Below are 26,378 nucleotides of genomic sequence, written 5' to 3'. Positions count from 1 at the left end.
AGTATTAAGAGAGGCCAAATGCAAAGGTTCAGACATTTGGAAGGCTACTGCAGAGGGAGAGAGAAAATTTGCTTACCAGGAGAAGAAAAACAAACAGGGTCAGAATAAGGACGGCCCTCCAGTCTCCATCCTTTGTATTTGCTTGACTTTTTCTGGGCTATCAGCCATCCAAATCTAGCTCTCAGTGCATCTGACCAGGCTCGTGACCACCATCATAGTGTCTGCATAATCTGGTCCCAATCACTGCTCCTGTTCATGCTCTTAACTTTAAGGGCTTATAATTGAGCAGCAGCAGCAGCAGCCAGTTAGTTGGCCTCATCGCACCTGGCTCCATGTGTCCACGCCACGCATAATTTTGTCGGTCCTTCTTTACCTAGCATATGTCCATCTGATTGGATCCCACCGAGAGCTATGTTTAGCGTTGCAGTCAAGCATATATATGTGCATCTCCCACCAGGACGTCATTCTATGTCGACAACCACTTCAATGCAGGAATATCAGTACATACTCAAGATGCTCTGAAAGGGATTTAAACCTGCCCATGAATAGCTTGTTGCAACTGATATGGCTGCATGCATCGATTGATGCAGAGGCCGGGGGCTCGGTTCCTCCTTTTCATAAAAAAAAACAAAAAAAACTGATAAGGCTTTGCATGTCCCAGATCAACAGCACTCCATTGTATTGTCTCCATACTTTGACTGGTGCACAGCGTATTGATTTTGACACAAAGCCAAATTACACAAAAAACAATAATATCAGTACCAGAGACTTGCTACAGAATAATCTGACAACATCAAATCCATGCTACAAAGACGGGCTCCTATTGCTGGATTGCAATATTTGTACTGAGATATTAACAAAAGAAAAAGAAAATATTCATGTCAGCTTGTTGCATACCTGTTCCTGCTGGCCAAAATATCCTATAGTAATTGGTACGCCATCTTCGCTTAGTTGACCCTTTGTGAGTTCGGCCCGCTGAACAATTGCCACTGTAGGTTACAAAGATGCGTGGGGGTGAGGACTATAATCCCGTGCGCATTTGTCTTGCTTAACTGAAATGGGGCAATCTGCAGCAAAGAAGTGTGCTGACTGTCAGAGGCTCAGAGCGCATAGACATAGGGTGTAACCCTGAGCTGTCACAGTATAAACCTTAGCAAGACTTCTATTTGCTTCTGAAGCAAGGAAATAAGCCTGATATTCCTTCTTGTAAGTGTCCCGATGGGCACACGATGAATGTGTTGATGCAACATGAGTAGTTGAATGTGGAAAGCTAAGTTGTGGGTACATGTTACAGCTATCTATATCTAAGATGACACACAATTGTTTGGAAACATAATAAGCAGAATTAAACACTGCAGTATTTCAGATTTCTGAGATAAAAAATCAAGAGAGCTATCCAAATAATCATGGGCAAAACCAGTTATCCAAATAACTTCAGGTGTTCAGTACATGTTCCGACGTGCTCACTAACTGAGCACAAATAATGAAATTTTGCATGCACCACAGGGGATACTCTTGCTAGTCACTTCACAGAAACAAGAGTTCCATAACACAACACTAATTTCTGTTCTTCACAACATTTTAATCCATGTAAACAATCAATCTGACATCTGAAACACATAGTACGAATTATGTTTATAAAGTTATACTAAAACAAATAATATAGGAAGACATCAAGTTACCACAAATTTCAGTGAGTTATGTTGCCCTTCTGTCCCAAAATGAGGGATACTATCTACCAACAGCTGGTCTATGACTCCGGATGTCTATAAATATATTTGTGCCAATTCAAAACCGGCCATTCTTAAGTTAGTGAATATTGAAGATGTGTAATTACATGGGAAGTCATTTTTCATTCTTAGGCATCTCAAACAACCTCTAAGGGATATCATGCTGCTTATTCAGAAAATAGGCCACCTAAATACATAATAGGTGGACCGGTAAGGAACGATACCATCAAAGTCCAATGCAGATAACTTGAAGTCACTAGCGACATGAGCGTAAGGACACAATCACATACAATGAACGTAAATAAGCATTGTCAGCAAATTCAGAAATTAGCAGACCAGTCAATGTGCTAGATTGAAGAAAAATTCAATTGTTTACAGCATCTGGAGCATTTACAGGTGCTTTCTGCATGTTAATGAATACAGAAACAACAAAATAAGAACTGATTGAGATGCAGCTTGTTATTGTGCTAAAACCGTTACCAATGGTCCGTTCATGCAAGGAATGATAATGCTGGTAATGCATTAAAAACATCCAACCAACCAAGAGTGTATAGTGGTATGACTGTGTGAGTAACACATTTATGTTACGGAACTCTCTAGAAAGAAGTTACAGAACAGTAACAAACATTCTGCTGCAAGCAGAGTCACATGAGACTGAGTGAATAATAGAGTTTCAGATAAATGAGTGCCTGACTATTGTTTATGAGCCAAATGTAGAAATCCATCCAATTAGGAGAAGCAAACTCAACACTACATATCTTAGTACAAAGCCGAACTGATACTGTAACTTCTTTTTTTGGCATTATAAGCTACACAACTGCAGTTAGAGGCTGATTGGTTTGATGACAACATTTAGCAAATCAAAAGTTGTCAAAATTTGGCAAGTTTTTGTGAGCTTGGCAGGAAACCAACCAAACACAGTCCAACATTTGGCATTTGCCAAATCTTGACATGCCAATTTTTTTGTACCAAACCAATCATGCTCTTAATCATCTCAAATCCCTCAACCCCTACATTCCTACTGAACTTTTGACCTCCATACAAACATAGATGTCTCATCAGCTCAGCCGCAACTTTTTCCTGGGGTGCTTCATATTTGAAGATGTGATGTTGGTGTTTACAGCTTTTCTTTAACAGCTAATAAGGCAAGAAACAGAAACACCATTGTACAGAGGACTTACATAGTTTGTTGTGTGCAAATGAGCTCATGTGAACATCAGGCAAACAACTAAGAGATGCACCAGCCAGACGCACCATGGTTTCGCTTCTCATGTAAATCAATAACACTCAAACTATACTGCCAGTGGAGTATTTAAGTCGGAACATGATCGGCCAATTAAAGATGAAAACTGAACATGAAATTTCAGAATAGAACACTTCTCAATGAGGGTAGTGTCATCATAGGCCTCCTTCAGGAAAACGGTACTTCTTGCTCCCTTGTTAGTGATGTAGAAGATACCATGATTTTTAACTAAACAAAGAAGTAGCTTGCATGGCAGCCTGTACTCGTTGTGGAAGACTTCTAGCTTATCAGATGTCAGCCGTTTCTGCATTGTCAAGCTTAAGATCTCATGTAGAACAGCAACAGATCGCTTTTGAGCCTGTGGAGTTGCAGGCTCCACTCGCCTAGCATTCAAATAAGGTGAAGGAAATGCCATCTTCTGCCACCTGACTACCTCCTCAAGGTACTTCCGGTTGGGCCTAAATCCTGCTGGATACTTTAACTTGAAAGCAAAAGGACCCAGTATATTCCCATCTTTAGGAACCCCTCTAAACTCCATTTGGAAACCATCAAAATTCAGTTTTTCTTCTCGTGCTGTGACTGCTAGTGAAGAATCCCAACTCTCCAAACACAGATGTTCCAAGCCTCTCACATCACGGATTGAAAAAAAATCAGGGTAACTAGAAACCAACTTGTCCTTGAAGTTTTTTGGTAAACCCAATTCAGGTTGGATGAGCTCAATCTTCTCTAAAGGGATCTGGCAGTCCATTGACATCATTAACAACTTCCTCAGATTCCTTACCAAGATAGGCTCCATTAGCTGCTGTGCTTGGATCTCTTCACCAGAAATACTTCTAGCCTTCTCAGTAAGCATGACAGCAATGGGCTCACGCGATGTACTTCCACCAGAGACACGGAAAATATTGGGGTGGCGCTCGATAAGTGAAATAAAGTTCCATTTTTGGACAAAGCCAACCTCCACTGGTAACGGGCCAGAACGAGAGCACAGAGCGGGAACCAACTGGACCGGCCGATTTTGGCCCAATACTGTAGCGGCCTGCCACGTATGATCGGGTTCACTGTAGCAAACTGGTGATTTCGTCTCTTTTTATTTCAATTTTTTTTTTCACGAATGCTTAAAGATTGCGTGTATTCATTGATAAAAGGAGAGCTTACAGCATGGGATTACAACTTTTCACTTAGCCATATGCACAGTGAGCGGAGGAGCATTTTTATAATATATATACGCACCATGATACACACTGAACGTCTTTGTAATATATGTTGACTTTTTTTAATATATGTTAAACACTTTTTAATGCACGCTTAAAAAAATATAAGATGGACATTTTTGAAATATAATGATTTTTTTGTAATATACGCTGACCGATTTTTAAATACACACCGAATATTTTTTTGAATATACGTTCAAAATTTTCTTAATACACGATGAACATCTTTACAATGCATGGTGAACTCATTTTTGTAATACACAATGAACTTTTCTCTATAATCCACAAGAAAGAGAAGTCATGTGTAGTTGAGGCTTTCTTGCAGAGATAATTGCATCTATAGTCCTGGAAGTTGGCGGCGAGGTCCAATATGGTCCTGGAAGTTGAGAAGTGCTTCAATATTGTCCCGATACATGAAAATACATAGTCAATACGGTCTTGATACTTGGAACGAGGGTCCTAGCTCTACAGGTTGCATACGTATCATGTATTTTCCCCTCTGACATGTCAGCACGTGGATTTTTCTTTTTTACAAAACGTCTACACGGGCTGGACAGGCCTGTTTTTTTGTTTTAAGGCTGGACGGGCCTGAACGCATTTTTTTTGCTGTAGAACCCACATACTTGGTTTTGTTTTTGCACAAGGTTTTGAATCATATTTTATTTTCATTTTCGTTTTTCTGTTCTTTTTTATTTTATTCCTTTTGAAATAATTTTTAAAGTATTCAACATTTGTTAGGGCTTTCATAATTAGTTCAGACATTTTGAGCAAATAATTTTTTTAAATAGTTTGAAGTTTCAAAAATTGTTCACAGTATACAAAAATATATTAGAAGTTTTAAAATGTGTCCAGTTCCAAAAAAATTCACGCATTCAAAAAATATTTGCAGTTCTTATTTTTTCGGATTTTCAAAAAAAATTCGGCTATAAATTCTTTTTATGAATCTAAAATTTTGTTCAGCGATTCAAAAAATGTTTCACGTTTCAAAACATGGTCCAAGAATTTATCTTCTTCCTAATGTTTCATGTATTTATCTTTTTTGTATCTCTCACCTGCAAGCACGTATATAGATGACATTTTGCATAGTTATACTCGGTTATAAATTCTTGTTCTGAATCTCAAATTTTTTCAGCAATTTAAAAATGCCCACTTTTGAAAAAATGATCCCGAATTGAAAATAATGTTTGTGGTTTCGATGAATTTCTGTTCAACAAGTCTTTTTTCTTGTATTTATCTTTTCTATATTTGAAACATGCAAGTACATATAGCTGAACCCAATATGCAATAAAAACCCAATAATATGCATGTACTTGTTATTTTTTCAGGAAAAACAGTAGTATTTGCTACTAATAAGATGCACATGATTTTGTATTTAGACAAACAGGCAAAGGAAATGCATTTGTGTTTGTGTACAAACTTTCATTTTGTTGGACTGATTTTAATAAATTTTCACGAGCTAGTTTTATATTCTAAATATGCAAAATATAATATATTAATATCTTATTTGATAGATTATTGTGTCAAGTACAACTCGACTTCCTTGAAAGCAAATGTGATTTCAGAATGTTCTTATATATATATACATACATATATATATATATATATATATATATATATATATATATATATATATATATATATATATATATATATATATATATATCATTAGAAGTAAGAGATATGTTATATATTTCCGCCATTTGTCATGATTGTAAAATTCCAAAGTTTTAAAAATCAAATCCTTGTGGATTTGATGATTTACATGGTTGATTAAAAAAAAATTGTTTCATTATTAAAAGTATGCATGCAGGCGCACTAGCAGTGATAAAATAAAATAATTACTTTATTTTGGATTCGGATTTGGGATGAGGTAATATATTTTTATTGAGTTCGAAGCGAATGAAGAGGAATGAGGAGGGAAGTGGATTGTAAATTTACAACCAGCAATATATTTTTTATTGAGTTCGAAGAGAATGAAGAGGAATGAGGAGAGAAGTGGATTGTAAATTTACAACCAGCTATAACATGGACTCTAAAAAATAAGAGTGTATGGTGAATCATATGTTACTAAAGTAGTACTAATATTTTATAGCTTTCCTGTCTTAAAATGTATTTTTTAAATAAAAAGTCTTATATTTTAATACTATAAGAAAGTACTACGAGAAAGTACTGTACGTGTTGGTTATTATATTGATGACTATTGTCTACTGCTGACATAACAATAACCAGCAGCCTAAAGTAGCATCTTCATGCTTTACATAAAATAGACACAAAGACCAAAAATGTTGTACCGGAGCGAGGAAGCAGTCCGGAACAAGTAAAGCCCAGAAGCAAAGGCGAAACTGCCCGCAACCAAGTATGTGGATGCTACAGCGAAAAAAATGTGTTTAGGCCCGTCCAGCCTTAAAACAAAAAAGCAGGCAGTCCAGCCCGTGTTGACGTTTTGTAAAAAAAATCCACATGCTGACGTGTCAGAGGGGACGGTACGGTCACTGACGTATCAAAAAAGCAATCGTTGTTGTTTGCCCCTTCCTACTTCGAATAACTGAAAAAGGCAAAGTCGGAATCGTTGTTTTTCACTTGATCCAGTGTGAGACGTTGGATCTTGTTTGGATGATAGATGTGCAGCCGCATGTTACGGCGTGACTGCCTGAAGGCATGTCACCCGATCCCAGTCCCTTCCAAACCACGGGAATTCTTGGGCGGATGACATACGGGTGAGCGCCTTTGAACTTCATGGGCGATTATACGTAGCCATGAACATCATCAACTCTGGGTGTGCCAAGCTCCATTTTTGGATAATGAAGCAACTAAGCCGACTAGAGTCTGTTGAAATTTGGAGGTGGGCTTTAGGCCCATTAGAGAATTTCAGAAAAATCTCCAAGGGCCTATGTAGGTGGTGGCATGACAAGGTGGTGGGAGTTTAGTCCCACCCCGCTAGTGGAGGAGAGTTTGGACCTCTTTATAAGGGTCTCTCTTCCACATTCTATTGGAGAGTGAGAAGAGAAGGTGCCCTCGCGCACTCCTCCTCCGCCGCCCGCCTCGTCCCGACGCGCCACGCCGCACCGCACCGCGCCGCGGGTTGCGGGAATGAGCCGAGCCGAGCTCATACCTACGCGCTTATTTTTGCCGGTCAGGAACGGAGAATACGTAACGGACAAGGCACGATCCGACGACTCGGACGTGGGCTTGGCCCACGTCTCTCCACCCAGCCGCCTGTATAAGCACGCGATCGTCTACCCTAGCCATCACGAGAATCAGATCACATCTGCCTCACGCGTTCGTTCCTTGAACTGCTGCTGCCGCCGGCGACTCCGTCCCGTTTACCGCGTACACGGTCGACGGGAGAGCAGGCCTCCGAAACCTCGCCTCTCCAGTTCCTGTACGGGAGAGGGGCGATTAGGTTTTTGGGGAGCGATTAGGCGACTGCTCGCCTCCATCCGTCTACTTCGTCTACGTCCGCGTCGCCCTCGTCATCGCCATGTCTTCACCAAGCGAAGCTGACCGTCTCCGCGAGGAAGCCGAGAAGAAGACGGCAGAGGATACTGCCGCCGCCGCTGCTGCTGCTACGGCCAACTGGCCGATTGGAGGGTATGACTCGTTTATCCTCATGTTCGTATGTATCCTAGCAGTACTACTTGTCTGCATGGATATATCCACTATATGCGTAGTATGTGCTAGGTTAGCTCAAGATCAATATATCATTAGTCTAGTCAATGCCATGCTAGTTATTATCTCGTGGATTAATATACTCGGAAAATTGCCTATTTACTCAACAATCCAAAAACCTAATGTCTGTAGGAATTTTTCGAGTAATGGTTTTGCTGCTGCACTGAAACCGGATAAGTTTACCGGTACTTTTTTCAAGCGTTGGCAAACGAGAACCACCTTATGGCTCACAGCTATGAACGTGTTCTGGGTAGCCGGTGTCACTCCTACGGAAACTATCACTCCTGAACAGGAGAAGATGTTTAAGGAGGCCACCGTCCTATTCCTTGGAGCGGTCATTAGCGTGATCGGAGATAAGCTGGTTGATGCATATTTACATATGCATGTTGCCAAGGACTTGTGGGAGGCGCTCGAATCTAAATTCGGGGCCACCGATGCTGGGAGTGAGATGTATGTTATGGAGCAGTTCCACGATTACAAGATGGTTGACAACCGTTCTGTATTGGAACAAGCTCATGAGATAATATGCATAGCTAAGGAACTTGAGGTTCTTAAGTGCAATTTGCCGGGCAAGTTTGTCGCGGGCTGTATAATTGCTAAGCTCCCTAATCCTGGAGGAACTTTGCTACTACTCTGAAACATCAGAGGCGTGAGTTCTCAGTAGAGGACATCATCGGCCATCTGAGTGTTGAGCAGAACTCGAGAGCAAAGGACTCTAATGGAAAAGCGGTGGAAAGCTCTTCTGCTGCCAATATGGTACATCAGAGGAACTTCAATTCTCACAAGCCCAAGGGAAAGAATTCTGTCCAACAGAATACCGACTTCAAGAAGAAGGGAAAGAAGCCCTTCAAGAAGAATAAGAAGGGAGATGGCTGCTATACTTGTGGTTCAGAGGAACATTGGGCGAACAAATGCCCAAACAAGTACAAGAAGCCGACGCAGGACTCCAAGTCTGCCAACATGATTGTGGGCAACAATGAAAGTGGTGCATCTGGGTACGGTAATTTACTTACTGTATTTACAGTTTGTCAGTCCACCGATTGGTGGGTGGACACGGGTGCAAATATTCATGTGTGTGCTGACTTATCATTGTTCTCTTCTTATCAGGCCACCGGTCGCGGGTCCGTATTGATGGGGAATGGCGCGAGTGCTTCTGTTCTTGGTGTTGGCACGGTCGATCTGAAGTTTACTTCGGGAAGGATCGTGCAACTGAAGAACGTGCAGCATGTCCCCGCCATCAAGAAGAATCTCGTTAGTGGCTCCCTTCTGTGTAGAGAAGGGTTTAAGTTGGTATTCGAGTCTAATAAAGTAGTAGTTACGAAATATGGACTTTTCGTTGGAAAAGGTTATGAATGCGGAGGTCTGTTCCGCCTTTCTCTTGCAGATTTTTGTAATAAAGTCGTGAACAATATTCATTCGAGTGTTAATGAATCTGAAGTTTGGCATTCACGTCTTTGTCACATAAGTTTCGGTGTTATGTCGCGGCTAGCAAAACTGAATTTAATCCCAACTTTCACTTTAGCCAAAGGTTTTAAGTGCCATTCGTGTGTGCAAGCAAAGCAACCTCGCAAGCCTCACAAGGCTGCAGAGGAGAGACACTTGGCACCATTAGAACTCATACATTCTGATCTTTGTGAGATGAATGGTGTGTTGACTAAAGGTGGAAAGAAATACTTCATGACATTGATAGATGATTCCACTAGATTTTGCTATGTGTATCTGTTAAATACTAAAGATGAGGCTCTACACTACTTTAAAATCTATAAGGCAGAAGTTGAGAATCAACTTGAAAAGAAAATTAAACGAGTCCGGTCTGATCGTGGTGGAGAGTACTTCTCAAACGAATTTGATTCATTTTGTGCGGAACACGGCATTATTCATGAGAGGACGCCTCCCTATTCACCCCAGTCAAACGGGGTTGCCGAGCGGAAAAACCGTACTCTAACTGATTTGGTTAACGCCATGTTAGATACATCAGGTTTATCCAAGGCATGGTGGGGGGAGGCTATATTGACCGCGTGTCATGTCCTGAATAAAGTTCCTACAAAAGATAATGAGGTCACTCCCTACGAGGAGTGGTCGAAGAGAAGGACGACGCTCTCGTACTTACGTACTTGGGGCTGCTTGGCGAAAGTCAATGTACCGATCCCCAAGAAGCGTAAGCTTGGACCAAAGACTGTGGATTGCGTTAATTTGGGATACGCTAAGAATAGCGTAGGCTATAGATTTCTAGTAGTGAAATCTGAGGTACTTGACGTGAAGGTTGGTACAATAATGGAGTCGAGGGATGCTACATTCTTTGAGAATATATTTCCCATGAGAGATATGCAAAGCACTTCTAGACAGGAATCTGAGATAACTCCTGAGCCTGCCATTCCTATGGAATACTATGAACAAACACATGATGAAAATCCTGAGGAGGATGACGAGGAAGCCTGTGGTAGGGGCAAGAGACAAAGGACTGCAAAGACCTTTGGTGATGATTTCTTCGTATACCTCGTGGATGAAAATCCCTCTTCTATTTCAGAAGCGTATGCTTCTCCAGATGCTGATTACTAGAAAGTTGCGGTCCGTAGCGAGATGGATTCCATCATGGCTAACGGGACATGGAAAATCACTGATCGTCCCTATGGTTGCAAACCATTGGGATGCAAGTGGGTGTTCAAAAAGAAGCTTAGGCCCGATGATACGATTGAAAAGTACAAGGCTAGGCTTGTGGCCAAGGGCTATGCCCAGAAAGAAGAGGAAGATTTCTTCGATACTTATTCACCTGTGGCTAGACTGACCACCATTCGAGTACTACTCTCATTGGCGGCCTCTCGTGGTCTTCTCGTTCATCAAATGAACGTTAAGACGGTTTTCCTGAATGGAGAGCTAAATGAGGAAATCTATATGCAACAGCCAGATGGCTTTGTGATAGAAAGTCAGGAAGGAAAGGTGTGTAAGTTGCTAAAATCTTTATATGGTCTGAGACAAGCACCTAAGCAATGGCATGAGAAGTTTAATACAACTCTGACATCTGTTGGCTTCGTTGTTAATGAAGCTGACAAATGTGTATACTATCGCCATGGTGGGGGCGAAGGAGTTATATTGTGCTTGTATGTTGATGACATACTGATATTTGGAACCAACCTCAAAGTAATTGAGGAGGTTAAGTATTTTCTGTCTCAAAACTTTCAGATGAAGGACCTTGGGGTGGCTGATGTTATCTTGAACATCAAGCTGTTGAGAGATGATGAGGGTGGGATTACACTTCTGCAATCCCACTATGTTGAGAAGATTTTGAGTCGCTTTGGATATTCAGACTGCAAAATTTCTCAAACACCATATGATCCTAGTGTGCTTATTAGAAAGTTTAAGGGCACAACTATAGATCAATTGAGATTCTCTCAAATTATCGGTTCACTTATGTACCTAGCTAGCGCAACGAGGCCTGACATCGCGTTTGCTGTGAGCAAACTTAGCCGGTTTGTTGCAAACCCGGGCGATGTTCATTGGCGTGCTGTTGAAAGAATTATGCGCTACTTGAAAGGTACTGTCAACCACGGGCTTCACTATACGGGATTCCCATCGGTACTTGAAGGGTATAGTGATGCGAATTGGATCTCGGATGCTGATGAGATGAAGGCCACTACTGGGTATATGTTTACTCTTGGGGGTGGTGCTGTTTCTTGGAAGTCTTGCAAGCAAACGATCTTAACAAGATCGACAATGGAAGCAGAAACAGCATTAGACACATCTGGTGTCGAAGCAGAATTTCTTCGAGATCTTTTGATGGACTTACCTGTGGTTGAGAAGCCGGTTCCGGCTATCCTTATGAACTGCGATAATCAGACGGTTATTGTTAAAGTGAAGAGTTCAAAGGATAATATGAAGTCCAACAAACATATAAGAATGAGATTGAAGTCTGTCAGACGTTTGAGAAACTCTGGAGTGATAGCGTTGGATTATATCCAAACGGCTAAGAATCTGGCAGATCCCTTTACTAAAGGGCTATCACGTGTTGTGATAGATAGTGCATCGAGGGAGATGGGTATGAGACCCACATGAGTTGCCATGGTAGTAACCCAACCTATATGATCGGAGATCCCATGAAGTAGGACCTGGGAAAACAAGCCAGTGGTGAACTGAGGAGAGTAACTTTACTAACCCACTCTGTTGGAGATGCAATACTCTCGGATACTGTATGGTAGGATGACTACTGTCTTAATGTGTTCTAAAGCCTATATGTAAGCAAGATGCTGTCCTACAGAGCGATCTTTGGAGGAGCACACCTATATGAGCTTGACTGCTGGTCACAGTCTATGAGGTTTGGGTGATCTCTAGTAAACTCATGAATAGGCCAGGAGTGTGACTAATATGCTCCACCCGAGGGGTCACCTTCGGCAGTCTAGTACTAGTAAGACTTGTGGTGAAGCTCCTTTACGCCAAACTGACAATTCAAGGCATAGTCCATTGTTCAGTTGTAAAGGGGTGTAGCTACTTGTTCTAGGTGAAGCTCAACCTTAATAGGTCTTCACTGAAATGCTGGTATATTAAAACAGTGATTGGAACGAGGGAACACGATGTGCCCTTGAGATCTGGTGGGGGATTGTTGAAATTTGGAGGTGGGCTTTAGGCCCATTAGAGAATTTCAGAAAAATCTCCAAGGACCCATGTAGGTGGTGGCATGACAAGGTGGTGGGAGTTTAGTCCCACCCTGCTAGTGGAGGAGAGTTTGGACCCCTTTATAAGGGTCTCTCTGTTGGGGAACGTCGCATGGGAAACAAAAATTTTCCTACGCGCACGAAGACCTATCATGGTGATGTCCATCTACGAGAGGGGATGAGTGATCTACGTACCCTTGTAGATCGTACAGCAGAAGCGATTAGAGATCGCGGTTGATGTAGTGGAACGTCCTCACGTCCCTCGATCCGCCCCGCGAACAATCCCGCGATCAGTCCCACGATCTAGTACCGAACGGACGGCACCTCCGCGTTCAGCACACGTACAGCTCGACGATGATCTCGGCCTTCTTGATCCAGCAAGAGAGACGGAGAGGTAGAAGAGTTCTCCGGCAGCGTGACGGCGCTCCGGAGGTTGGTGATGATCTCGTCTCAGCAGGGCTCCGCCCGAGCTCCGCAGAAACGCGATCTAGAGGAAAAACTATGGAGGTATGTGGTCGGGCTGCCGTGGAAAAGTCGTCTCAAATCAGCCCTAATACCTCCGTATATATAGGTGGGAGGGAGGGGAGGAGGCAGCCTCAAAACCTAAAGGTTTGGCCGAAATTGGAGGTGGAGGAGTCCTACTCCAATCCTACTTGGAGTAGGATTCCACCTTCCCACTTGGAAACTCTTTCCACCTTGTGTTTTTTCCTTCTCAAACCTTATGGGCCTTAGTGGGAACTTATTCCAGCCCACTAGGGGCTGGTTTATCTCTTCCCATAGCCCATGAGACCCCTTGGGGCGTGACACCCCTCCCGATGGTCCCCGGCACCCCTCCCGGCACTCCCGGTACACTACCGATGAGCCCGAAACTTTTCCGGTAATGCACGGAAACCTTCCGGTAACCAAATGAGGTCATCCTATATATCAATCTTCGTTTCCGGACCATTCCGGAAACCCTCGTGACGTCCGTGATCTCATCCGGGACTCCGAACAATATTCGGTAACCAACCATATAACTCAAATACGCATAAAACAACGTCGAACCTTAAGTGTGCAGACCCTGCGGGTTCGAGAACTATGTAGACATGACCCGAGAGACTCCTCGGTCAATATCCAATAGCGGGACCTGGATGCCCATATTGGATCCTACATATTCTACGAAGATCTTATCGTTTGAACCTCAGTGCCAAGGATTCATATAATCCCGTATGTCATTCCCTTTGTCCTTCGGTATGTTACTTGCCCGAGATTCGATCGTTAGTATCCGCATACCTATTTCAATCTCGTTTACCGGCAAGTCTCTTTACTCGTTCCGTAATACAAGATCCCGTAACTTACACTAAGTTACATTGCTTGCAAGGCTTGTGTGTGATGTTGTATTACCGAGTGGGCCCCGAGATACCTCTCCGTCACACGGAGTGACAAATCCCAGTCTTGATCCATACTAACTCAACTAACACCTTCGGAGATACCTGTAGAGCATCTTTATAGTCACCCAGTTACGTTGCGACGTTTGATACACACAAAGCATTCCTCCGGTGTTAGTGAGTTATATGATCTCATGGTCATAGGAATAAATACTTGGCACGCAGAAAACAGTAGCAACAAAATGACACGATCAACATGCTACGTCTATTAGTTTGGGTCTAGTCCATCACATGATTCTCCTAATGATGTGATCCCGTTATCAAGTGACAACACTTGCCTATGGCCAGGAAACCTTGACCATCTTTGATCAACGAGCTAGTCAACTAGAGGCTTACTAGGGACAGTGTTTTGTCTATGTATCCACACAAGTATTGTGTTTCCAATCAATACAATTATAGCATGGATAATAAACGATTATCATGAACAAAGAAATATAATAATAACTAATTTATTATTGCCTCTAGGGCATATTTCCAACAGTCTCCCACTTGCACTAGAGTCAATAATCTAGTTCACATCACCATGTGATTCCAACGAATCCAACACTCATATAGTTATGGGGTCTGATCACGTCTTGCTCGTGAGAGAGGTTTTAGTCAATGGTTCTGAAACTTTCAGATCCGTGTGTTCTTTACAAATCTTTATGCCATCTTATAGATGCTGTTACTACGTGCTATTCGGAAATGCTCCAAATATCTACTCTACTATACGAATCCGTTTCACTACTCATAGTTATTCGGATTAGTGTCAAAGCTTGCATCAACGTAACCCTTTACGACGAACTCTTTAACCACCTCCATAATCGAGAAAAAATTCCTTAGTCCATTAGTTACTAAGGATAAATTTTGACCGCTGCTAGTGATTCAATCATGGATCACTCTCTGTACCTCTCAACATACTTTGAGTCAAGGCACACATCAGGTGCGGTACACAGCATGGCATACTTTAGATTCTACGGCTAAGGCATAGAAGACGACCTTCGTCTATTCTCTTTATTCTGCCGGGGTCGGGTTTTGAGTCTTACTCAAATTCACACCTCACAACGCAACCAAGAACTCCTTCTTTGCTGACCTATTTTGAACTCCTTTCAAAAACTTGTCAAGGCATGCATCTTGTTGAAACTTCCGTTAAGTGCTTTTCGATCTATCTCCATAGATCTTTGATGCTCAACGTTCAAGTAGCGTAATCCAGGTACTCCTTTGAAAACTTCTTTCAAAACAACCTTGTATGCTTTACAGAAATTCTACATAACTTCTGATCCACAATATGTCAACCACATATACCTATCAGAAATTCTATAGTGCTCCCACTCACTTCTTTGGAAATACAGGTTTCTCATAAACTTTGTAAAAAAACCCAAAATCTTTGATCATCTCATCAAAGTGTATATTCCAACTCCGAGATGCTTGCACCAGTCCATTGAAGGATCACTGGAGCTTGCATACTTGCTAGTATCTTTAGGATCGACAAAACCTCATGGTTGTATCTCATACAATGTTTGCTCAAGGAAACCGTTGAGGAAACAATGTTTTGACATCCTACATGCAATATTTCATAAATAATGCAGCAACTACTAACATAATTCTAACAGACTTTCAGCATCGCTACGAGTGAGAAAGTCTCATCATAGTCAACTGTTTGATCTTGTCGGAAACATCTTTGCGACAAGTCGAGCTTTTCTTAATAGTGACTTATCACTATCATCGTCTGTCTTCCTTTTAAAGATCCATCTTTACTCAATAGTCCTATGACCATCAAGTAGTTCTTCCAAAGTCTACACTTTGGTTTCATACATGGATCCTCTCTCGGATTTCATGGCTTCCAGCCATTTGTCGGAACCCGGGCCCACCATCGCTTTCTCCATAACTCGTAGGTTCACTGTTGCTCAACAACATGACCTCCAAGACAGGGTTACCGTACTACTCTGCAGCAGTACGCGACCTTGTCGACCTACGAGGTTTTGTAGTAACTTGATTCGAAGCTCAATGATCATCATCATCAGCTTCCACTTCAATTGGTGTAGGCGCCACATGAACAACTTCCTGCGCCCTGCTACACACTGGTTGAAGTGATGGTTCAATGACCTCATCAAGTTCTACTACCCTCCCACTCAATTCTTTCAAGAGAAACCTTTCCTCGAGAAAGGATCCGTTTCTAGAAACAAACACTTTGCTTTCGGATCTGAGATAGGAGACGTACCCAGCTGTTTTGGATATCCTATGAAGATGCATTTATCCGCTTTGGGTTCGAGCTTATCAGACTGAAACTTTTTCACATAAGTGTCGAAACCCCAAACTTTCAAGAAACGACAGTTTAGATTTCTCTAAACCTCAGTCTATACTGTGTCATCTTCAACGGAAATACGCGGTGCCCTATTTAAAGTGAGTGCGGTTGTCTCTAATGCATAACCCATAAACGATAGTGGTAATTCGATAAGAGACACCATAGTATGTATTATACCAAATAGTGCGTGGCTATGATGTTCAGACACATCATCACACTATGATGTTCCAGGTGGCATGAACTGCGAAATAACTTCCACATTGTCTTAACTGCGTACCAAAACTCGTAACTCAGATATTCATTTCTATGATCATATCGTAGACAGTTTATCCTCTTGTTACGACGAACTTCACTCTGAAACAGAATTGAACTTTTCAATATTTCAGACTTGTGATTCATTAAGTAAATACTCTAGTATCTACTCAAATCGTCAGTGAAGTAAGAACACAATGATATCCACTGCGTGCCTCAGCACCCATTGGACTGCATACATCAAAATGTATCACTTCCAGCAAGTTACTATCTTATTTCATCTCAATGAAAACAAGGCCTTGCTCATGTGGTATGATTTGCATGTCACTAGTGATTCGAAATCAGGTGAGTACAAAGATCCATCAGCATGGAGCCTCTTCATGCAATTTATACTAACATGACTCAAGCGGCAGTGCCACAAGTAAGTGGTACTATCATCATTAACTCGTATCTTTTGGCACCAATATCATGAACATGTGTGACACTACGATCAAGATTCAATAAACCATTGAAGGTGAATATTCAAGAAAATAGAGTAACCATTATTCTCCTTAAATGAATAATCGTATTGCAATAAACACGATCCAATCATGTTCATGCTTAACGCAAGCACCAAATAACAATTATTTAGGTTTAACACCAATCCCGATGGTAGAGGGAGCGTGCGACGTTTGATCATATCAACCTTGGAAACACTTCCAACACGTATCGTCACCTCGCCTTTAGCTAGTCTCCGTTTATGTCGTAGCTTTCATTTCGTGTTACTAATCACTTAGCAACCGAACCGGTATCTAATACCCTCATGCTACTAGGAGTACCAGTAAAGTACACATCAACATTATGTATATCAAATACACTTCTTTCGACTTTTACCAGCCTTCTTATCTACCAAGTATCTAGAGTTGTTTCCGCCTCAGTGACTGTTCCCCTCATTACAGAAGCACTTAGTCTCGGGTTTGGGTTTAATCTTGGGTCTCTTCATTAGTGCAGCAACTGCTTTGCCGTTTCACGAAGTATCCCTTCTAGCCCTTGCCTTTCTTGAAACTCAGTGGTTTTACAAACCATCAACTATTGATGCTCCTTCTTGATTTCTACTTTCGCAGTGTCAAACATCGCGAATCGCTCAAAAGATCATAGTATCTATCCTTGATATGTTATAGTTCATCACGAAGCTCTCATAGCTTGGTGGCAATGACTTTGGAGAACCATCACTATCTCACCTGGAAGATTAACTCCCACTTGATTCAAGCGATTGTCGTACTCAGACAATCTGAGCACACGCTCAACGATTGAGCTTTTCTCCTTTACTTTGTGGACAAAGAATCTTGTTTGGAGGTCTCGCACCTCTTAACAAGGGCACAAGCATGAAATCACAATTTCATCTCTTCGGAACATCACTTATGTTCCGTGACGTTTTACAACGTTTTCGGCGCCTTGCTTCTAAGCCATCAAGTATCTTGCACTGAACTATCGTGTAGTCATCAGTAACGTGTATGTCGGATGTTCATAGCATCCACAGACGACGCTCGAGGTGCAGCACACCGAGTGGTGCATTAAGGACATAAGCCTTCTGCGTAGCAACGAGGACAATCCTCGGTTTTACAGACTCAGTCTGCAAAGGTTGCTACTATCAATTTTCAACTAAATTTTCTCTAGGAACATATAAAAACAGTAGAGCTATAGCGCAAGCTACATCGTAATTCGCAAAGACCATTAGACTATATTCATGACAATTAGTTCAATTAATCATATTACTTAAGAACTCCCACTCAAAAAGTACATCTCTCTAGTCATTTGAGTGGTACATGATCCAAATCCGCTATCTCAAGTCCGATCATCACGTGAGTCGAGAATAGTTTCAGTGGTAAGCATCCCTATGCTAATCATATCAACTATACGATTCATGCTCGACCTTTCGGTCTCATGTGTTCCGAGGCCATGTCTGCACATGCTAGGCTCGTCAAGCTTAACCCGAGTGTTCCGCGTGTGCAACTGTTTTGTACCCGTTGTATGTGAACGTTGAGTCTATCACACCCGATCATCACGTGGTGTCTCGAAACGAAGAACTGTCGCAACGGTGCACAGTCGGGGAGAACACAATTTCGTCTTGAAATTTCAGTGAGAGATCACCTCATAATGCTACCGTCGTTCTAAGCAAAATAAGGTGCATAAAAGGATTAACATCACATGCAATTCATAAGTGACATGATATGGCCATCATCACGTGCTTCTTGATCTCCATCACCAAAGCACCGGCACGATCTTCTTGTCACTGGCGCCACACCATGATCATCCATCAACGTGTTGCCATCGGGGTTGTCGTGCTACTTATGCTATTACTACTAAAGCTACATCCTAGCAAAATAGTAAACGCATCTGCAAGCACATATGTTAGTATAAAGACAACCCTATGGCTCCTGCCGGTTGCCGTACCATCGACGTGCAAGTCGATATTTCTATTACAACATGATCATCTCATACATCCAATATATCACATCACATCATTGGCCATATCACATCACAATCATACCTTGCAAAAACAAGTTAGACGTCCTCTAATTTTGTTGTTGCATGTTTTACGTGGTGACCAAGGGTATCTAGTAGGATCGCATCTTACTTACGCAAACACCACAACGGAGATATATGAGTTGCTATTTAACCTCATCCAAGGACCTCCTCGGTCAAATCCGATTCAACTAAAGTTGGAGAAACCGTCACTTGCCAGTCATCTTTGAGCAAAGGGGGTTACTCGTAACGATGAAACCAGTCTCTCGTAATCGTACGAGTAATGTCGGTCCAAGCCGCTTCAATCCAACAATACCGCGGAATCAAGAAAAGACTAAGGAGGGCAGCAAAACGCACATCACCGCCCACAAAACCTTTTTTGTTCTACTCGAGAAGACATCTACGCATGAACCTAGCTCATGATGCCACTGTTGGGGAACGTCGCATGGGAAACAAAAATTTTCCTACGCGCACGAAGACCTATCATGGTGATGTCCATCTACGAGAGGGGATGAGTGATCTACGTACCCTTGTAGATCGTACAGCAGAAGCGATTAGAGATCGCGGTTGATGTAGTGGAACGTCCTCACGTCCCTCGATCCGCCCCGCGAACAATCCCGCGTTCAGTCCCACGATCTAGTACCGAACGGACGGCACCTCCGCGTTCAGCACACGTACAGCTCGACGATGATCTCGGCCTTCTTGATCCAGCAAGAGAGACGGAGAGGTAGAAGAGTTCTCCGGCAGCGTGACGGCGCTCCGGAGGTTGGTGATGATCTCGTCTCAGCAGGGCTCCGCCCGAGCTCCGCAGAAACGCGATCTAGAGGAAAAACTATGGAGGTATGTGGTCGGGCTGCCGTGGAAAAGTCGTCTCAAATCAGCCCTAATACCTCCGTATATATAGGTGGGAGGGAGGGGAGGAGGCAGCCTCAAAACCTAAAGGTTTGGCCGAAATTGGAGGTGGAGGAGTCCTACTCCAATCCTACTTGGAGTAGGATTCCACCTTCCCACTTGGAAACTCTTTCCACCTTGTGTTTTTTCCTTCTCAAACCTTATGGGCCTTAGTGGGAACTTATTCCAGCCCACTAGGGGCTGGTTTATCTCTTCCCATAGCCCATGAGACCCCTTGGGGCGTGACACCCCTCCCGATGGTCCCCGGCACCCCTCCCGGCACTCCCGGTACACTACCGATGAGCCCAAAACTTTTCCGGTAATGCACGGAAACCTTCCGGTAACCAAATGAGGTCATCCTATATATCAATCTTCGTTTCCGGACCATTCCGGAAACCCTCGTGACGTCCGTGATCTCATCCGGGACTCCGAACAACATTCGATAACCAACCATATAACTCAAATACGCATAAAACAACGTCGAACCTTAAGTGTGCAGACCCTGCGGGTTCGAGAACTATGTAGACATGACCCAAGAGACTCCTCGGTCAATATCCAATAGCGGGACCTGGATGCCCATATTGGATCCTACATATTCTACGAAGATCTTATCGTTTGAACCTCAGTGCCAAGGATTCATATAATCCCGTATGTCATTCCCTTTGTCCTTCGGTATGTTACTTGCCCGAGATTCGATCATTAGTATCCGCATACCTATTTCAATCTCGTTTACCGGCAAGTCTCTTTACTCGTTCCGTAATACAAGATCCCGTAACTTACACTAAGTTACATTGCTTGCAAGGCTTGTGTGTGATGTTGTATTACCGAGTGGGTCCCGAGATACCTCTCCGTCACACGGAGTGACAAATCCCAGTCTTGATCCATACTAACTCAACTAACACCTTCGGAGATACCTGTAGAGCATCTTTATAGTCACCCAGTTACGTTGCGACGTTTGATACACACAAAGCATTCCTCCGGTGTTAGTGAGTTATATGATCTCATGGTCATAGGAATAAATACTTGGCACGCAGAAAACAGTAGCAACAAAATGACACGATCAACATGCTACGTCTATTAGTTTGGGTCTAGTCCATCACATGATTCTCCTAATGATGTGATCCCGTTATCAAGTGACAACACTTGCCTATGGCCAGGAAACCTTGACCATCTTTGATCAACGAGCTAGTCAACTAGAGGCTTACTAGGGACAGTGTTTTGTCTATGTATCCACACAAGTATTGTGTTTCCAATCAATACAATTATAGCATGGATAATAAACGATTATCATGAACAAAGAAATATAATAATAACTAATTTATTATTGCCTCTAGGGCATATTTCCAACACTCTCTTCCACATGCTATTGGAGAGTGAGAAGAGAAGGTGCCCTCGCGCACTCCTCCTCCGCCGCCCGCCTCGCCACGCCACGCCACGCCTCGTCACGACGCGTCGCGGGTTGCGGGAATGAGCCGAGCTCATACCTACGCGCTTATTTCTGCCGGTCAGGAACGGAGAATACGTAACGGACAAGGCACGATCCGAGACGTCGGATCGTGGCTGTTACCGACTCGGACGTGGGCTTGGCCCACGTCTCTCCACCCAGCCGCATTTATAAGCACGCGATCGCCTACCCTAGCCGTCACGAGAATCAGATCACATCTGCCTCATGCGTTCGTTCCTTGAACTGCTGTTGCCGCCGGCGACTCCGTCCCGTTTACTGCGTACACGGTCGACGGGAGAGCAGGCCTCCGAAACCTCGCCTCTCCGGTTCCTGTACGGGAGAGGGGCGATTAGGTTTTTGGGGAGCGATCAGGCGACTGCTCGCCTCCGTCCGTCTGCTTCGTCTACGTCTGCGTCGCCCTCGTCATCGCCATGTCTTCACCAAGCGAAGCTGACCGTCTCCGCGAGGAAGCCGAGAAGAAGACGGCAGAGGATACTACCGCCGCCGTCGCTGCTGCAACGGCCAACTGGCCTATTGGAGGGTATGACTCGTTTATCCTCATGTTCGTATTTATCCTAGCAGTACTACTTGTCTGCATAGATGTATCCACTATATGCGTAGTATGTGCTAGGTTAGCTCAAGATCAGTATATCATTAGTCTAGTCAATGTCATGCTAGTTATTATCTCGTGGATTAATATACTCGGAAAATTGCCTATTTACTCAACAGAGTCAACAAGGACAACAACAAATTCGTAAAACATTTTCAAATTCATTTTTGTCAAAAAAAAATTATCAAAACCATGAACAACTTTAAAATTAATGACATTTTTTAAATGTGCGAACTTTCTATAAATTCGTGAACATTTTTTCAAAATCCACAAACTTTTCCAAATCCATGAACTATTTTGAATCAACAAATGTTTTCATATCCATGAACAATTTTTAGATTTGTGCATTTTTTTTACAAATTTAAAAACTTTTAAAAAATATTATAAAATTTTCAAATACATAAACTTTTTTCTTTCAAAATCCATGAACCTTTTCAAAAAATGAACTTTTCATATTCATAATCCTTCTGAAATTAATGAACTTTTCCCGATCCATTTTTTAAAATTTTGTGCTTTTTCATTCGTATGATTTTTTAGGTACATTTTTTTCAAAAGTCAATGCTTGATCGAGTGAACGATGGAGACCTATGAGCAAGCGACCACGATCTGTCACCTTGTTGGGACGGACCTAGGCATTGGGCAAGGGCAGTGCTCTGCGCCGGCGCGCCGGCCGAAACTTTCGGCCGCACGCGGGCCACACGATCCGCCAGCCGCCGCGCGTCCGCACCGTTAGATCTATCCATGCAACAAATATTCCTCAATGCAGCAAATTTTGATCACAATGTAGCAAATTTTTATATGGTTGAAATAAAAATATTGTTGTAGCAAAAAAATATCAACGTGATCGTAGAAAAAAAATGACACTGATGATGCGTGGTAACAAGACAAAAATAAGGTTGTAGCAAAACAATCCGGTGAACTCGGGTTGCAACTCTCACGAACGTGGATGCAACTTTTTTACTGAACGGTTGCAACAAAAAATGATGCTGGTTGTAGCAAAAATTAACACGGTTGTAGCACAAGTAAAAAACACCGATTGTAACGAAAAATCCGACGAACTTGAGTTGCAACCAAACGTATATGCAGCTTTTTTACTAGACAAATATAGCAAATAAAAAATGTTTGTAGCAAAAATAAACGCTAGTTACAACAAATTTAAACGAAAAAAATTGCATGCCTAATCAGCGGTGCGCCCGGATCACGTGCGGCCGGCCAAACGGTTCGGCCGGCGCACCGGCCACAAACGTTTACCATTGGACAAGCAAGTGTGTTATTGCTAGGTGGAGAACTGGCGCGCCGAGCTCTCAGCAAGTCCCCAACTGATCACGAGCACACATGAACATGCTATGAACAGGAAATTAGTAACAAATTGAACAAAAGTTCAAACAATTATTTTCTTTTGTGGCAAATTTAGCAAATGTTTTGAGAGCTTGCAAAATTTGATTTTTTGGAATGATATTCATGGAAGTCGCAAAAAGAAAGGAAATCTATCCTCCAAAATGCTTTTGAAAATGGCATTTTTATAGCATCGCTTTTTTTTGCCACAACTTTCACGAATGTGATTTCATGATAAAATTTTAAAACCTCTCAGAATACTTTTCAATGTTTGACACACAGGAAAATCAGAATTTTTTTCATGTATCTTTTATTTCTTTTACGACTGTTCATCTGTGCTCATTTGAGCTCAAGCTAAGAATAGTCTGTGGGGGAGCAGCGAAAGTATAGACACATTGCAAAAATAACATTGTCTGAAAATACAAAGAATTGAGCACGAATGGAAAAGGGGTTTTATTATTATTTCAATCAGTTACAGTAGATGGTGAAAAAGGGAACTAACCCGCAGATTCTAATCTGTCATGCTTATTTCTAGCAACCTCGTACTATACCTTCTAACTTTTTTTCGTGGACTACCAGAACTTTTAACTAAAATCAAACCATGATTTCATTAGCCACATAATAGTTTTTTTTAGACATACCACATAAAAAAGTTTACACCATTGATTGTAGGGCTTAACTACGGCGCCGCATTCAAGTCTTCCCATGGTGCGGCTAATTTCATCTCCCTACCATGCATGCATGCAATGACGTCATCAAGATTCTTTCTATTGACTTAAAATTTAAAAAGTTTTATCTCTAAAACCGTTAATTTAATTGACAATCCATTTTCACCGTTGGCTTTGTCGCAGCGAGATCTTCAAAACTAGGCCCCACGTCGACATGTTTCGAGAACTTTTTTCTCCGTCCATAATTACCACATTTTTAGACTTACTTGTCGTATTATTAGCCACTTACTTGTCCAAAAAAATAACTTAATTACCATTTTTTCTCGATGTGAATCATGTGCCGCATGTATCCATATTGCAGCACACAGCAGCATGGGCTAGAAGGATATGCAGATGGCATCACAAAAATATGCATTGCATACAAAGCGTCACACAGAAAAACGGTAGAAAAAGTGTCTCACACAAAACATGTGTTGGCAGACCTTATTCACTAGCTAAATACATCTGGTTAGTACTAGTACTACTAGTAGTAGTTTAAAATTGCATAGTTGCCAATTTTACAAAAAATTAGTTGTCAAGGTGCTAGTTTAACTATGCCGAGTTGTCATATTTACAAACGATCACCAAAAAAGTTTTTTTTTGTGGTCACGGGTTTTAAATATGTTGAATTGACATATTTTTGCGTGTAATCACCTCAAAAAGTTGTTTGTGCTTGCCATTTTGATTATGTCAATAGAAAGAATCTTGATGACATCATTGCAAATGTGGTCATGGGATTTTTACGCAATTTTTAAAAATTTAACGAATTTATTTCGACGAATTGCAAATGTGGTAATTGTGAGCAAAAAAAAGTTGTCGAAACATGTCGACATGGGATCTAGTTTTAAAGATTTCGTCGAAACAAAGTCAACGATGAAAACGGATTATCGATCGAATTAACGGTTTAAGAGATAAAAAAATTTGAATTTCGGTCATTTAAAACGAATCTGATGACACCATTGCATGCATGCATGAGAACACACAAGCCTGCACTAGATGTCCACTCGGTGGGGCGCTTCTAGATAGAATTTTCCTTGATTGTATAAGAGAGGCCATGTGGTTTGTGGAAACGAAGACCTATAAGGGATAGTGATTCATCACAAAAACACACCTCAAGTTTTACTGGCCGAGTGGTATATATGCCAATTAAGCTTCAAAAGTGCAGTCTGATTCAGAAAAAATCGCCCGATTGTGTAGTTAACTCCAGGAGATTCACGCTGCATGCATGTTATCATATCATAACAACATACCACTCGCACATTGATATGGACAGATCTTACAAGATCGAAGGCAAGACACGGTCTACGACAATCTGTTTGCCTCGTACTACGTCTCATGTGAGACTCCGAGCTATTCTTCAATGGCGCACGGCACATATTTGGCGGCGAAGTAACTCGTTATCCTGAGGACATCACCGTCAAGCCCGTCGACGACGTCGTCGCCCTCTCCCAGCTCCGGGGCCGGCCCACGCCGCGTTTCCGACGTGGACGGCGTGCAGCCGCCGCATTCTGCTGCGCGAAGGGAGATCATCAACTGTTTGACGTGCGCTCGTACGTGCAGCAGATCGATCGACGGGTTGGTTAACAACGTACGTACGTACCGTCGCAGGCCGCGTGTGCGTGGTGGGAGGCGGCGGCGCTCGTGGTGCCGGCGGTCTCCTCTGGAGGAGGATCGAGGAGGAGCCAGCCGTCCAAGCTGGGCGAGGGGGCCAGCGGCGGCTTGCAGCGCGGCCGGCTCGTCTCCTTGCAGTACGCTATCGCGCTCGCGACGGCCTCCTCCCTCTCCCGGGCGGTGCCGTCCTCGACGGCGGCGACCCTCCCGTCCATCTTCGTCGCCCGGCTCTCCCGCCCGCGGCGCCCGCCCGGCCGCTCGTCGGCGGCGTTTTCGGCCCCGGCGCGCTGCAGCTTCTTGGCGAACCTGCACAGGCACCGCCTCACCGCGTGCCCCTTGGGCGCGGCCGCGTCGCCAGCCTCCCTCGCCGGCGAGCGTGGGCTGTTCGGCGAGGAGGACGTGGACGACCTCGAAGACGGGGAGGAGCCCGGGTCGGAGGCTACCTTAGCGTCGCCAGGGCCGAACGCCGGCGACGACGAGCTACCCTGCTCGACCGTTGAAACGCCCTCCGTGGCCGCTGCCGCCGCAACGGTCGGCGCCATCGTCGCGCACACGGCGCACGGGAACATCCATGCCACGACGACCTGAAAGAAATGCATGGTGATCAGGCTTCGATCAGATCAGCTAACCAGCGCCGGGATTTTGTGCATGTACGACGTCCTTCGGTCCTTGTATATATATACACATCGCGATCGCCTCCGGCTCCGGCGGTGATTGCAGGGGGGCCACGGCGGCGGCGGCGTCTGCGGGCGGGTGATTCCCGAGATGCCAGCGAGATTGCCAAAATCCTCTGGCTAATCTATGGAATACTCC

At 43.1% G+C, this 26,378-nt stretch overlaps 1 protein-coding gene across 1 annotated transcript; it reads right to left on the bottom strand.

Moving 5' to 3' along the window:
• LOC123409370 (protein WHAT'S THIS FACTOR 1 homolog, chloroplastic-like) lies at window positions 1-26,107 on the bottom strand. Its single transcript, XM_045102293.1, has 3 exons — window positions 25,555-26,107; window positions 25,370-25,465; window positions 1-3,933 (listed from the first exon to the last, which is right to left on the bottom strand). The coding sequence occupies exons 1-3, from the start codon at window positions 26,105-26,107 to the stop codon at window positions 3,023-3,025; spliced, it is 1,560 nt and encodes a 519-aa protein (XP_044958228.1). The 3' UTR covers window positions 1-3,022.
• Window positions 26,108-26,378: the final 271 nt, after the last annotated feature.

The sequence above is a fragment of the Hordeum vulgare genome, chromosome 7H (genome assembly GCF_904849725.1).
Source record: "Hordeum vulgare subsp. vulgare chromosome 7H, MorexV3_pseudomolecules_assembly, whole genome shotgun sequence".
Classification (NCBI taxonomy): domain Eukaryota; kingdom Viridiplantae; phylum Streptophyta; class Magnoliopsida; order Poales; family Poaceae; genus Hordeum; species Hordeum vulgare.
The sequence above is the reverse complement of the archived record's forward strand: the minus strand, read 5'-3'. Positions and strand labels throughout refer to the sequence as shown.

Bases quoted from the DNA above. Each gene is read 5' to 3' on its own strand.
- LOC123409370 (XM_045102293.1), bottom strand. From the start codon at position 26,107: ATGGCGCCGACCGTTGCGGCGGCAGCGGCCACGGAGGGCGTTTCAACG. The intron at 25,466-25,554 runs GTACGTACGTAC...CCCTTCGCGCAG, and splicing joins CGCACACGCGGCCTGCGACG to CAGAATGCGGCGGCTGCACG. The intron at 3,934-25,369 runs GTGATGTCCTCA...GCCCGTTACCAG, and splicing joins CGTCGTCGACGGGCTTGACG to TGGAGGTTGGCTTTGTCCAA.